We start from the raw sequence: 13,158 nt of genomic DNA, 5'->3' as shown, positions 1-13,158 counted from the left end.
TGTTTGTTGGTGAACAGACTTTTATTGAATGGTAGTGTCATCTGCTTTTGCTTTTTCCTTTCATCCATGAATGAAAGTTGGAGTGGTCAGAATACTGCAGATGTGATGATAAAGATGACAGAAAGTCTGACAGGCTCAAATAGAAACTCTCGTGCCAATGGCACACTTATATTCGCACACAGCATTCAGTCCTGATCCACTAGCAGACTCAGTTCATTGTCATGCTAAATGATCAGGTTCATCGTTAGCTCATCTGTGCTTTTTCTATTTAAAAGCTGCTCTCCTTGTGAAGTTTTGCCTATCACTTAGTAAATCTGGATTGTGTTTCAAACCAGTTTGCATATCACTGCATTGTTTAGAACCAGGATTGTTTTTCTATGTTTTCTCTTTAAATTAACCCTGATATTTTTTTTTGTCTGATGTATTTGCACCCGACATTTAATTGGACATATAACTGTTTTTTGAATGTCATTTGCTTGCATTTTTATTTTTTTGCTTCTTGAACATAACACAACCACATGCATCTTTACAAATCTGATTAACCCTGATATATATTTTTTTGTTATTCTCTCCTATGTACACTCTTAGAAAGGTTCAAAGTAAAGCCTTTTTAGAAAGCTGGAACTGCTAATCATCAACCAAAAAACTTTTTTTCCTAAAGAATGTAAATATATTTTGGGGAGTGTGGAGAAAACTAGGGGACAATGGACACATCTATACAATCAACTTAGATTAAACAATAAAGCTATAGTATTTAGTGTACAGGCAGTCAATAACTACTTTATTTGCAGTAGGTTTGATCATGAGTCACTGGGCTGTAGGTTAAATTCCTCATGCCATTTAAGGGGGTATTTCCTTGCCACAGTCACCACTGACTAGATCATTAGGGCTTTTATTGCTGCTTTATCTGTGAAAAGCTGCTTTGATACAATGGCCATTGTTTAAAGCACTATACATATAAAAATGAATTGAATTAAAAAAATTATTTCTACAATTTATTATTACTAGATATTACTTGATTATTTAATTTTGGAGTTCCTGATTTTAAGCAGGACTAAAGCGGCTCCCTGGATTGACCGTAGTTTGAAAGGCTACCGTTTAGCAGACGTGATCTAGGAGGAATCTAATAGCTTTATAAAAATCAAAACAGTATTTACTGGTTTTACTAAATAGATCTCTGGTTACCTCAGAAAATCCAGTACATCCACACACACACACACACACACACACACACACACACACACACACACACACACACACACACACACACACACACTGGATTCAGATTTATACATCACTTGATAACAATGGAATATTAAAGAGGTAGGTTTTACCCATAAAATGTTGCATAGAATGTCAAATCAAATGGGGAATGAATGGTCCACTTAAGCCCAAGTGAGGATCTTAATAGGTCATGTTACACAACTAAAAGCTGATCATTCCTAAAGAGAAACAAAAGGACCGTGACTAAAAACGCATAAAAGCATGACTCATCATACATTCCTGACCTTTTTTTTATTAACTGTAAGAGTTTATTCACATATAGATGGGTTAAGATTACATGACAGAACATTCATATAGCAATAAATAGAGCGCACTTCACACAGAACAAGTAATAGCAGATATGCAAAATGTAATCATTCTGGGCTTTATTGTGGTGTGAAAATGAACTATAAGAGAAGTGAGATTTGGATGGATGAAGAATGCCTAATCGATCACATGAACGTTGAATGCTTGTGACTAATTCCTACCAGTGAAATTACCAAATTAAACCTCCTGTCACAAGAATTTTCTTTTTAAATGTCCAAACACAATGCACAGAACAAATCATTACTCCCACAGTCTCTCATTTTATTAATGTATTGCAGACAAAGTGCTTTGTTACCACTCTGAAATAGGCTGCGTGGAACACTCAGTGTACGACTGAGTTAAGCCCTTGACCTTCAACAGAAAGGGAGATGAGATATTGACAGTTTGGCCGTTGTGAATGCAGCAGTCTCTGTCTAAAAGTCTTTTGTGTGTGTACAGCGGACATCTTTGAATACAACAAAATGCTTTTTCATTACTCTCATGCATGCCATTTTTGTTTCAACATGACATATTGCATCTGTCTGTCAGACTGATTTGTGAGCCTCTAACATTTTGATGCCTGTTTTCTGTGAGCAAAAACTTTGCCTGGCAATAAACAGTGCTGTTCTGAATCAATTGCTACTTCATGATGTTTGTTTACTTCTGTGTCTCCTCTTTTCAGAAGAAAGACAGGCACAGAGCTTGCGGACATCTTTGTCCTTATTGATTTGTTCCTGTGCGGCCAACGTTCAGCATTGAGGAGAAAACCTGAACAAGCTTATACACAGGTCAGTTTGTAGCTGTACATCAACAAATGAAACACTTCTGTTTTGATAAACGGGAAATTAAACTGAATAAAACTTTTGAAAACGGGTTGCTGTTTCTATGCCTCCTGATATCTCTATCTTTAAAAAGAAAGCCATTATTGGTTTATTTATCTTTTAGCAGAGTGCATTAAAGACAAAAAAACCTTGAAGCCAGAGAAGCGAAGAAAAGAACCACCCCCTCCCCCTCCACACAGAAAAAAGAAATTACCCGAATAAAAAAATACAAATAAATCATCAAATTAACCAGGGTTACAACAACTTGAACTATCATTTACAGCGCACAATTTTTAGTGCATCTATAAATTGTTTCATCCAAACAAGGAAGGTTGCAAATCAACAACAAAAATGTTAGAGCTCTTTTGAGGACAATTAAAACAGAACACAAAGTAAACTCTTAGATCAACTGTTCAATAAATTCAGAATGAATGATTTCTTCCTCATAGATTCAGACAGAAAAAAAATTATATCTACTGAATCCTGCTAAAAAGGAAACCAGATGCAGACAGTTTTGTGACGACCGAAAATATATGTGCGCCCCTCCCCCTTATGAGAGCCGTAACTGTTTTCAGGTGGATTTGACTGAGCTTGGATATCATTAATCATTCTTTACATAGCAACATTTATCACACAAGGGCTGTCTATAATTTAGATGCAATTTTTTATACAAAAGTAGGTAAATGCTGTGTGTGTGTGTGTGTGTGTGTGTGTGTGTGTGTGTGTGTGTTTGGGATGCCACACTGCCATGCTGTAACAATGCCTATATGTATAAAATAAGGGTCTGAGAGAGAGAGCGATGAGAAAAAGCAAGGCAACAAGCTAATCTGCACATACTAAGTCGCTTTTATTAATACAGAACTGCATGCTACAGAGACTGTACAGCATAAACATTTATTCATTACAAAAACATGGTCTGGGAACCATTTCAAATAACTAAATAAAAAAAGAAAGAAAATCAAGAACAAAAATAAAAGAAAGCAAACAAAAATAAAAGCTAAGAGCATAAAATAGAACAGGAACATCACAGCCGTTAAGGAAACATTCAAACTATTCATCATTAGCATCTTAATAAACCAGAGAAGAGATTGACGGCTTACAGTCGCATCATGTCAACTACAATGGCACCGAATGGATGATTCTCTTGTAGCTTTTTTACAGCTTCTTGCAACATCAACATGCCTATTTTTTCTATCTACCTATATGTAGTAGTGTACTTAAAAGTGGCAGTTTGTGTGTTTTTTGTGTTATTTAATAGTTTTTTTATGAACCTCCTAATATACATCATTTGGCCCTTGAGGGTTTTTATACAGTATGATGATGTCCGTCTTTTATTAAGTTTAAATTTTAATATTTGACAATCTGCTACCAAACACATTTGTTATAGCAACATTTATACTACATACATAGCAATCTATGTAACATCACAGCAAAGTATGGTTGAGAAAAAAGAAAATGTGAAAGAAAAAAAAAAGAAAAAAAAAACAACCAACCAAAAAAATTAAACCTGACAGCCTACAGCATTGTAAAAGGGGAGTGAAAATTTGCACAATTTCGGGCACAGAAAATCTGTACACAATTCTACAGTCCAGTGGAGATAAATTAAAGAAAAAAAAAAAAAAAAAAAAAAGAAAAAGGATGGGCTTTAGATGATGAAAACCAATTACTTAACAGACAGTATTTACTATCCCCATTTCAAGTTTTCTTTTCTCCTATTGAAAAATGGCTTTTAAATATGTTTTATTAATTTTTTTATTAAGTTGTGCATACATCTGTTCTGGAGAATCTACACTGTGTTGGTGAAACTCTGGTCTTCGGCAAAAAAAACAAAAAACAAAAAAAAAAAACAAAAAAAAATGTCCAAACAAGACAATTTAACTTCAAAACCTCCTTGTACAAATGGATCATATATATATATATATATATATATATATATATATATATATATATATATATATATATATATGAGTTGCTTACTTAAAAAAAAAAGAAGAATATTTTGTACAATGTATTAAGAAAAACAAATATTTCAAAAAGGGACAATATACAGGATACAACAAGCAATCTCTAAAGCAATAAATACTACTGGTCCTAGCGTTGTGAAATTTTGTATTGTATACCACAATCCCCCCCAAAACCCTCCCACACACCCACCCTTACAACAGTCGCCCAAACATTCCTCCAACTGAGAGCACCCACCCCAACCCACCTCAACCACCCTCCCACGGTAAACAATGACAAAAAAATAAAATAGACAACGCAATGGAACAATGCATATTAACACAGTAACCCCCCAAATATTTCTGTACATTTAAACAAGAACAAGTAACATCACAATTATAGTTGTTCCTCAGCTGGAGAAGGGTGTCTCCACGGTCCTCGTGCCCTCCATGTTTTGAACAGGTGTCAAATGATTGGTTCGCAAGCTCGTATTTAATACAAATAATGAAGAAGAACCAACTTTAAGAAAAGGGCTCACTGAATCCTCACCTAGACTACTTTTATATCTGTCTTTTAACATGTCTATGTCAGTTTACATAACAGGCTTTTTTTTTGTTGCACAGTAAAAAAAAAAAAAAAAAAAGTCTTACATTTAGGCAGACTTATATATCTATACTCTACAACTCAATTTACTTTATCATCAAAATTATTATTAGTATAATAGTTCCATTTATTTTAGATAATGACAGGTCAAATATTGACCAATGAACTTTGATAAAAGAATTTACTAATTTCCAAAGCCACATGTGACAGAAAAAGGAAAAAAAGGGAAAAAAAACTTGAGTGTCAGCAGACAGAAGGGAGGAGTTGAAAGCTGGTAAATCGGAGCCAGTTTAGCCTAGTCTATTGACTTGGTTACGAGCGAAAGCGGTTGCGTTGGGGCAGAGCTGGGCAACAGAGAATGGGAATGGCACGCTGATGTAGGCTGGGAGGAGGAGGAGCCTGAGGGGCGCGACGAAGACACGTCTGAAGGGTCCAAGGAGCCATTGTGGGCGGGGCCTGGGGTTTTGCCTGCCCCTGAGTTGTCCAGCAGAGCTAAGGGCGGAGGCGGGACCATAGACAGGTGGTGGTGTTGGTGATGTGAGGATGAGACCAGAGGGCCCGGTTTCATAGTCAGTGAAAGAGGTTGCATTTGTTCAGTCTGTGATTTGGACTCTTTCGAGGGCGGAGAATTGGGGACCATGGAGGGGGAGGATGGGGGCGACTCTAGTAAGCTTCCATCCGAAGAGGGAGGACTGACACAGCTGCCTTCACCTTGAATGTAGCGAATGCACTTCTTTTTTCTCCTGCAAACAGAGAGCATGCTTGTTTAACTCCTACATAATCTTGGCAGTATGTTACAACTTCTCAGTAGGCTTTCTAAGAAACCCTTAGCATCCACTTAAATGCACGTCCTACATCATACAGCTATGCACAAACATATGGTATTCCGTCAGTGTGCCAATTTCAGCACGACTGAACAAAGTTCAATCATTTTCACATATAGATTGGACATATAATTGGATGCTATTGGTTTCTTAGAATGCCAATACAAACAGATGAGCAGCTGAGCACTGGCTCTCTGCCACTGACTTCCTTTCACCTTCCATCCAGTATCATACATGCAAAGAAGACAGACATAGAGGAAAAGGAGCTACAGAAATACAGATGCCAGATGAGGAGACAGTGAGACAAATGGGGAAAGCAATGACAAGAAGCACTAGGGTGAGGAATTTAGAGGAATAACCACCTCTGAGATTCAGAGGGACACAGCCAAAGAGGTGAACACTATATCTCTCTTTGTTTTCTCTTCCTAGGATAACAGAACGAGCTTGAAACAAAGAACTCCACCCCAGCACGGCAAACCGCACGGGATTCCATCCGGTTTACACATCAGCTTGAATTATTACACTCCTCTTTTTGCCTTCCTTTTTTCATGTCTCTTTACTGCTTTTTTCTACATGTTCCTTGGGGGGAGTTCAGATGGAGAGGTAAGAGGTTAGAGGAGATGCGCTACTCTCAGCCTGCCCCTAAGACATGTGTGTGAGTGTTGTGCATAGAGGTCGCGCCGCCATGTTTGCATTTCTGCTCGGGTCAGGACCCTCCCTCGTCTGCTACGCCTACGGCCAGCCATTCCAGCCAGCCACACGGGCAAACACAGCAGCACCAAGCCAGTACGCCGAGAGGGGTGCGAGTGGAAAAGAAAGCAAGAGATATTGAGTGAGAGTGTGAGCGAGTGATAAATAAAGAGAGAAGTAAAGAGAGAGAGAGATTTCCAATGTCTCCTAGGTGCTTGGATGCATACCCTGTTTTGAATCAGGAGGAAAGAGAGAATAACCAGAGAGAGAGATGGAAAGAGAGCTAAAACCCGCAGTGTACCTTGCCCTAGCATGACCTGACCTCATACCCCTGCCAAAAATCCTAATGCCTTAAGGCCACGTTAAGCTATTCAGCTTCTTACAGGTTTGTAAGACAGGGACAGGAAAACAAACAGTAAACATGAGAACGGAAAGATAGGGGGAGCTATGGAGTGAAGAAAGATGTGAATTTAGTGATGTGAACTTTTTTTTTTATGCCAATAAAAAATCCTGTTGAAATCCAGGTGAGGATTGTTTCTTAAGTTATACCCCTGCCTGGTCTATAGCAAGTATAGGATTGACACAAAAGTAAGAGAAAGAGAGCCAGAGGGACAAGGACAAGAGTACACACTGTCTGGGAGACGCATTTAAGATGAGAGGAAAGGGTGAGGGACGGGAAACAAATGGATAGAGTTGAAGAAAGAGGCAGACGTTTGATCCAGATGCATACCCTGTATGGCTAAAGGACATGCACAACATGCATTTATTTGCTGAAAGCTGTGAAGAAGTACAATAAAAAGTGTGTCACTATTGGGACAGAAATGATACAGCACAGTAAAGAGTATTTAAAGGTGTGTGGCTTCAAGGATATATATGGGGAATTAACAAATGAAATGAAAGAATGGTCTCAATTACGTTGTATTTCATTTTGTGGAATTTCATTTGTAGCAGTTTACTTTCCTTGGAACATTCTTTACTGTTCACATGCCAACGTACTGTGCTGCACTAACTGCCTGTCAAAAGGCTGCAAATAAGCTAATATCCATTTTTAAGAGCCCTATTGATTCTAAGTATCTCCCCTTGTTCTTTATTGATTTCTGCATCTCTAGGGGAATTAGTGTGGATGCATCTTTCAGGAAACCGAGCCTAGTGGGATCTTTTAACCTCCAAGCTCCCTGAATAAAGGCCACAATTACCAGCGCTTCTCCCAAAGCTACCAAACACACACACCTAGGCTACTTTTTAGGGACACTACTCCATTCTAGTCTGCCTTTCTAGGCTGAGTATTCTGAGTGTGAATGAATTCATCAAATGAATTAGTCAGAAGGATTTAAGCTGGACTTAAAGATACAACAGGATGAAAGTTTGCTACAAACAACACAGGTAAGTGTAACACAACAAAACAGGACAAATATCTGGCATTCGCAGTGAAGGCAGGTAATGGAGGAGACACAAAGTGAGACACAGAGAAGGGTATTACTTAGCAGAAACAAATACCTACCATCAACATATTTCCAATTCAAAGACTGCTTGTGTTAGAACAGAAAGACAAGAGGTAGGGGCTGAGTAAAGAGTTATCAGAGAGGTAGGGGTGAGTAGGGAGGACAAGAGGCTACATCACAACAAAGTTTATACAGAAGGTTGTTCAAGACAGTTCTGATGGCAGAGATATACCATAGGGCAGAAAATGGATAAAATAATTGGTTTACAACAATCATTTGTGTTGCACAAGATAAAGTCAAATATACACTATAGATGATGCATGACTATAATCATAAACAGGCATGTAGCTAAAGAAAGTTCCACTTTCTGCCCCAGGAGTTCAGCTGCTCTATTACAACACATCTCGGTCAGAGGGAGAGTGACAGATACCCAGAATCAACCAGTTTGCCAAACATATACAACACTAAAAAAGACTAGAAGAAGGAAAACAAACAGTAAAAGCGGTAAGAAGAAATGAATCTTCATCTTTTCATAATCATCATTATGATCTACATCCTTCCCAAAGGTGCCTCTCAGAGTATACCTGCAGGGTTTGCACCATAAACTGAGTTGATCGAGCCCGAACAAGGCACGGCACTTCTTAGGGGTATTTGCATCTGTTAGCCAAAAAGGTAGACACAAAAACACAAGGAAAACAAAAAAAAAAAAAATATGGACACATCATTTGGACAAACAAGACATGTAGCTAGAGCATAGGTTTCAGCCGGGGACACTGGCACGGCACTTCCCCAACACTTACCAGCCGTTTCCAATCCTTCCAACCCTTCTCAGCCACGTCCCCTTTTATGTCATATTTCAATCTATTTCACATTTTTTCTCCTCATATCATATTGTGTAGGTTTAATAAATATACACATACACAATGCCAATCTGTGCCAAATAATTTTTGCTTGCATTTTGAAAGCACTCACTCATTCAAGTGCACCCCCACACAAAAAAAAAGCAGTCATACACCATTATGTCTGTTGGCATGACCCAGCTTCACAGCGGCTAAAGCAGCTGATTGGTAGCATAAGGGGTGGCGTGGCGAGAGAGAGAGATAGAGAGAGAGAGAGAGAGAGAGAGAGAGAGAGAGAGAGAGAGAGAGAGAGAGAGAGACGCTTGCGAGATGCAGACACAGGGAAGAGTTGCCAGTGTAAGAGTTTCCCAGCTGTCACCTGCTCTAGTGTACCTGCCAGCACACCAGATACACACCTGCAGGGGCCACACCAGTTATTCTGCTGATCGAGCCCAAAGCGTGCACGACACTTCTTAGGGGCACTCAGGTCTAGGCCGATGAAGGGAGGAGAAGCCAGCAGAGGGAAGGAGAAATGACCACAAAGTAAAGAGGGAGGGAAATAAAAAGGGAAACCGATGAATCTAAATCACTCCAAGTCACAGCATTATAATACTGTTTATTCCCAAAGATTTAAATTAATTGTTAAATTGTGCAGTATTCTTTTTATAGACTTGCAATTTCATGTGAGTTTTCAGACATTAGTGATGAAAAAACTAAGCTAGAAACCAATGAGTAAAAATTAGAGCAAAAGAATAATATGCAGATAGAAATAAGAATAAGCAAAGCAACAGAAAGTTTGTCATTCAGATATGCGTGTTTGCTAATGGCATGTAATGCAGCATATATGATTACATTTCTGCTGCAGGCCTGTTTCTTTTGTGAAGGATGTGAGGGGATAGTGTGGCAAACTGTTGATTAGTTGCAGCCAGTGAAAAGTCACACAGCCAGATAGTGCAGGTTGCTGGGAGCTTTGGCCTGCGTTCATCAACCTCTCACAGCCGGTGTGTAGAGATGTGAAGATGAAGATGAAGGCTGGCAGCAAAACATCATGCTAAGGAGCAGGCAGCTGCACGGGCAAACTACTGAAGCCAGCAGATTAAGGAGGTTTACCCTGATAATGTCTCTGGTTATTCTCAGCATTTGATTTTCTTTCGGAAAAATGTTTTATAAATATATATATATATATATATATATATATATATATATATATATATATATATATATATATATATATATATATATAAATATAAATATACTGTGTAACTTGTGTTTGTCAAAAGGAAACACTTTAACATGACTAGAATCTTCACGTACAAGCATCTTTACGAGATGTATTATTTCAAGCAAGAGGAAAGTGAAACTGAATAGCTGCTTTGGGACAATGTCGATTGTTAAAAGCGCTAATTTTACAAGTAAAAATTAATTGAATGAAGAAACGAATAAAGACATGAGCAAAATGATAGTGAGCAGTATAGAGCAAAACAAAAGCGGTTCGTTCTTGAAAGACAATTGGAGGATAAATGAATACAGAGCAATAAGAATATGGAAGAAATTAGCTAAAATTATTTATTCATGAATAAATACAATATACTGCACACAGGTAGATAGCTTAAAAATATTAAATAAACTAGAAGAGGGGAAAGAAAGGCAAGTTAGTAATTTAAGACTCAAAATGACATTAGCACCTGTAATCGGAGGGAGTGAAAGGCAAGGATTTGGAAAATATTCTCTGTGTTCTGGAAGAAAAAGAACAGATAGAGAGGTCTTCAAAAAAGGGCTCCATGTTGGAAAAAAGACCGCAAATATATCATTACTCGCATTTCTCCTTCACATCTCACAATAAAGATCAAGAATTAGATAAGAGCATTATAAAGAAGGTCAAATGAAGCAAAAAATAAATAGCAAACCTCCTTAATTTAAAGACATGGGTGATTTTTCATTCATTCTTTTATTTATTTGATTTGTTATATCAGTCTGAGGCATGCAGCAGGCGCAGCTTTATGGTAAATACACACAGGACAAACATGAAGCACAGGCCAGTGGCATGACATACACACACGGCAGCATGGTCAGATTTGGCACAGGAGCAACACTCATTCAGTAACATAATTAACACACGCACATACACAGAGCTCACACTATGCTAAATGCTGGCGAGGGGGCTTTGCTAGGAGGGATGACGTGCTGGGGTGTGGGATTCATGCATATTCAATGTTATTAGTGCTCGACATGGGGCTGGGGTGGGGGATAACAAGCAGTCTAACATGTAAATATTGCATTGGGTAGCATAACTCTATACTAGATGAGGCAGGCAAAAAAAAAAAAAGGGGATGAAGAGAAAAAAAAGCTGGACTTTTATCTTTGAGATGTCACCCTTGTGACAGATGATGGATCTGCTCTAATATGAGACATAATTGCATCTCACTTACCATTGCCATCTGCCTGCTGCTTTTCCCTTTTTCTCTTCTTCTTTTTCCCCTGTTGGTTAGCAGCCAAAAAAAAGAAATAGACAGGAACCTTAGTTATTATATTGCAAGAAAAGGCCAAGACACAAACTGAACAAGAGAGCCGTGCTTTTACTCATTCATTTATTCATGCACGAGCCTGAAGGAGCGGAATGCCACTGCGGGCCATAGCGCAACTTTCCCTCTCTCTCTCGTCCTTCTCGCATTTCTCTGTGTTTATTACTTTGTTTTCGAGCTACTCCTTCATTTTCCCTGTGTTGTGAAATAATTTAGTGCTCTTGAGATTTCTTTGAAAGAGTCAGATTACTAGGGGGGACAGAGAAGATAAGAGCGCTCTTTTTAACTGCTCATATGTTGATTCACCTGCTCATGGCTTTAGCTGAACATGCAACTGTCCACTGACCAGGTCAAGGTTGAGCTATTGAACCTGAGCTTGTTTTTAATAACATGCTTGTTTAGAGGCTGCATTTTATCAAACTAAAGCGCTTTTAGTTTAGATCTTTTTGCCTATGCTTTGGCTGCAAGGCATCAGCCAGCAGTGGGAGTGACAGATTGGGCGGAGGGCGATTTGTCAGGCACGTGGGAGCAGCGCTGCACTCTGTCTGGGCCTTAAAACGCTGTGGTCATCCCCCATTGCTGCTGTCTCAGCTGTGGAAAGACATTCTCTTTCATCAGATCTGGGAGACATTTAGGCCCTGCGGTTATTTAATTACTCGGATCTGAGCTTGTCTTTCGTTTTTTAGGTGAACCACTGGAATACTAATAAAAGCAGTTGAGAGTGAATGAGAACGTGGCTTAGTACATGTACAACAGAGGAGAAGCTATGCTGAGTTGTGGATGCACAAAGATACATCATAGGCCTGAAATCAAACCACTCAGAGCGAGCTGCACCATCACACCGTGAGATGGTAAAGTTACAAACTAGTAATCTGTGAAGACCCCTGTATTTTGGAGGTATATATGGCTGGAAATATAGATGGTGGAGGATAATGAAAGCCATATAAACACCCTCCAAACTGAATGTTTGAAAAGAAGCCTGAAAACTTAAAAACATACATAGTTGTCTCGTGCTGACCAGCCGGGGTAGAGCTGCATGTGTAGCTGTCGTTCTTTCCTGGCCAATTCGTAGTATTTGGCCTGCTCCTCTCGTGACAGTGCATGCCACTGATAAAATACAGAAAATAGATCAATGTTAAAGCACTGAGGACATTTTGCACTCAAACAGTTCAAACTTCAGTGCTCTTGTGTTTGTGTTTGTGTGTGTGTCCATCCTGGTGCTCTCACCCTTCGGCCCAGGATTTGATTGATAGCTGCGCTCTCTTTCAGTGTGCATTCTGCCACTACTTTGGCCCTCATCTCCTTCATGTACAACATGAATGCGTTCAGAGGCTTCTTTATGTGCGGCTTCTTTTTTTCATCCTCCTTTTTCTGGTCCTGATGTTTCCTGTTGGTTTGAAACACGTTTATGGGCATGGGGGAACGAGTGCTGGCATTGATGGCAGTTTGAATTAAAAATGAATTCAATATTTTAAACAAAGCTGTTTGTGTGTATTGCTTTTGAACTCACGAGCTGTTGAGTGTGCTGATGTCACTGTGAGAAGACTCCTGTTTGACGTTAGGCGTGACTATGGCAGGGTGCGGGATGCCCGTGGTGTGCAAACTGTGGTGGGGGGGCAACATGTGGGGAGGGAATCTGGAGGAGAGAAGACTGTGTAAATCGTCAGAATGGACACGGGTGAAATGGGGGCTGATACACACACATGCACAGTACATTCATGCACAATGTTACTTAGAAAGCTATAAATTAAGGGAAAACTGCAGATGACAAATTATCTTAATATGCATTTTAAGATTTTTAATGCAATCACACACTGCCCACTTGACTGATTCTGAATATTTTTAGTTCAGATCCAGTGGGGTCTCCTCATCCCTCCCTCCAATTCTCCATAAAATTCATTAAACTG

The 13,158-nt window shown here is 39.1% G+C and overlaps 1 protein-coding gene across 18 annotated transcripts in view; it reads right to left on the bottom strand.

Annotated features, from left to right (window-relative positions):
• Positions 1-3,218: 3,218 nt before the first annotated feature.
• Positions 3,219-13,158, bottom strand: part of tcf7l2 (transcription factor 7 like 2) — a 76,173-nt gene continuing 66,233 nt past the window's right edge. Inside the window, exons 8-14 of one of the 18 annotated variants that reach the window (XM_046853486.1) lie at positions 12,762-12,902; positions 12,479-12,638; positions 12,251-12,358; positions 11,159-11,222; positions 10,415-10,465; positions 9,146-9,218; positions 3,219-5,677 (exon numbers count right to left, since the gene is read on the bottom strand). In XM_046853486.1, the coding sequence (XP_046709442.1) occupies positions 5,230-5,677; positions 9,146-9,218; positions 10,415-10,465; positions 11,159-11,222; positions 12,251-12,358; positions 12,479-12,638; positions 12,762-12,902 (1,045 nt within the window). In that variant the 3' untranslated portion in view covers positions 3,219-5,229. Of the gene's footprint in view, positions 5,678-8,474; positions 8,548-9,145; positions 9,219-10,414; positions 10,466-11,158; positions 11,223-12,250; positions 12,359-12,478; positions 12,639-12,761; positions 12,903-13,158 lie in introns of all 18 variants that reach the window. The other 17 variants (XM_046853488.1, XM_046853490.1, XM_046853491.1 and 14 more) reach the window with 17 other exon arrangements.

The sequence above is a fragment of the Silurus meridionalis genome, chromosome 7 (genome assembly GCF_014805685.1).
Source record: "Silurus meridionalis isolate SWU-2019-XX chromosome 7, ASM1480568v1, whole genome shotgun sequence".
Classification (NCBI taxonomy): Eukaryota; Metazoa; Chordata; class Actinopteri; order Siluriformes; family Siluridae; genus Silurus; species Silurus meridionalis.
Note: the sequence above shows the minus strand (reverse complement) of the source record. Positions and strands in the feature narration are given on the sequence as shown.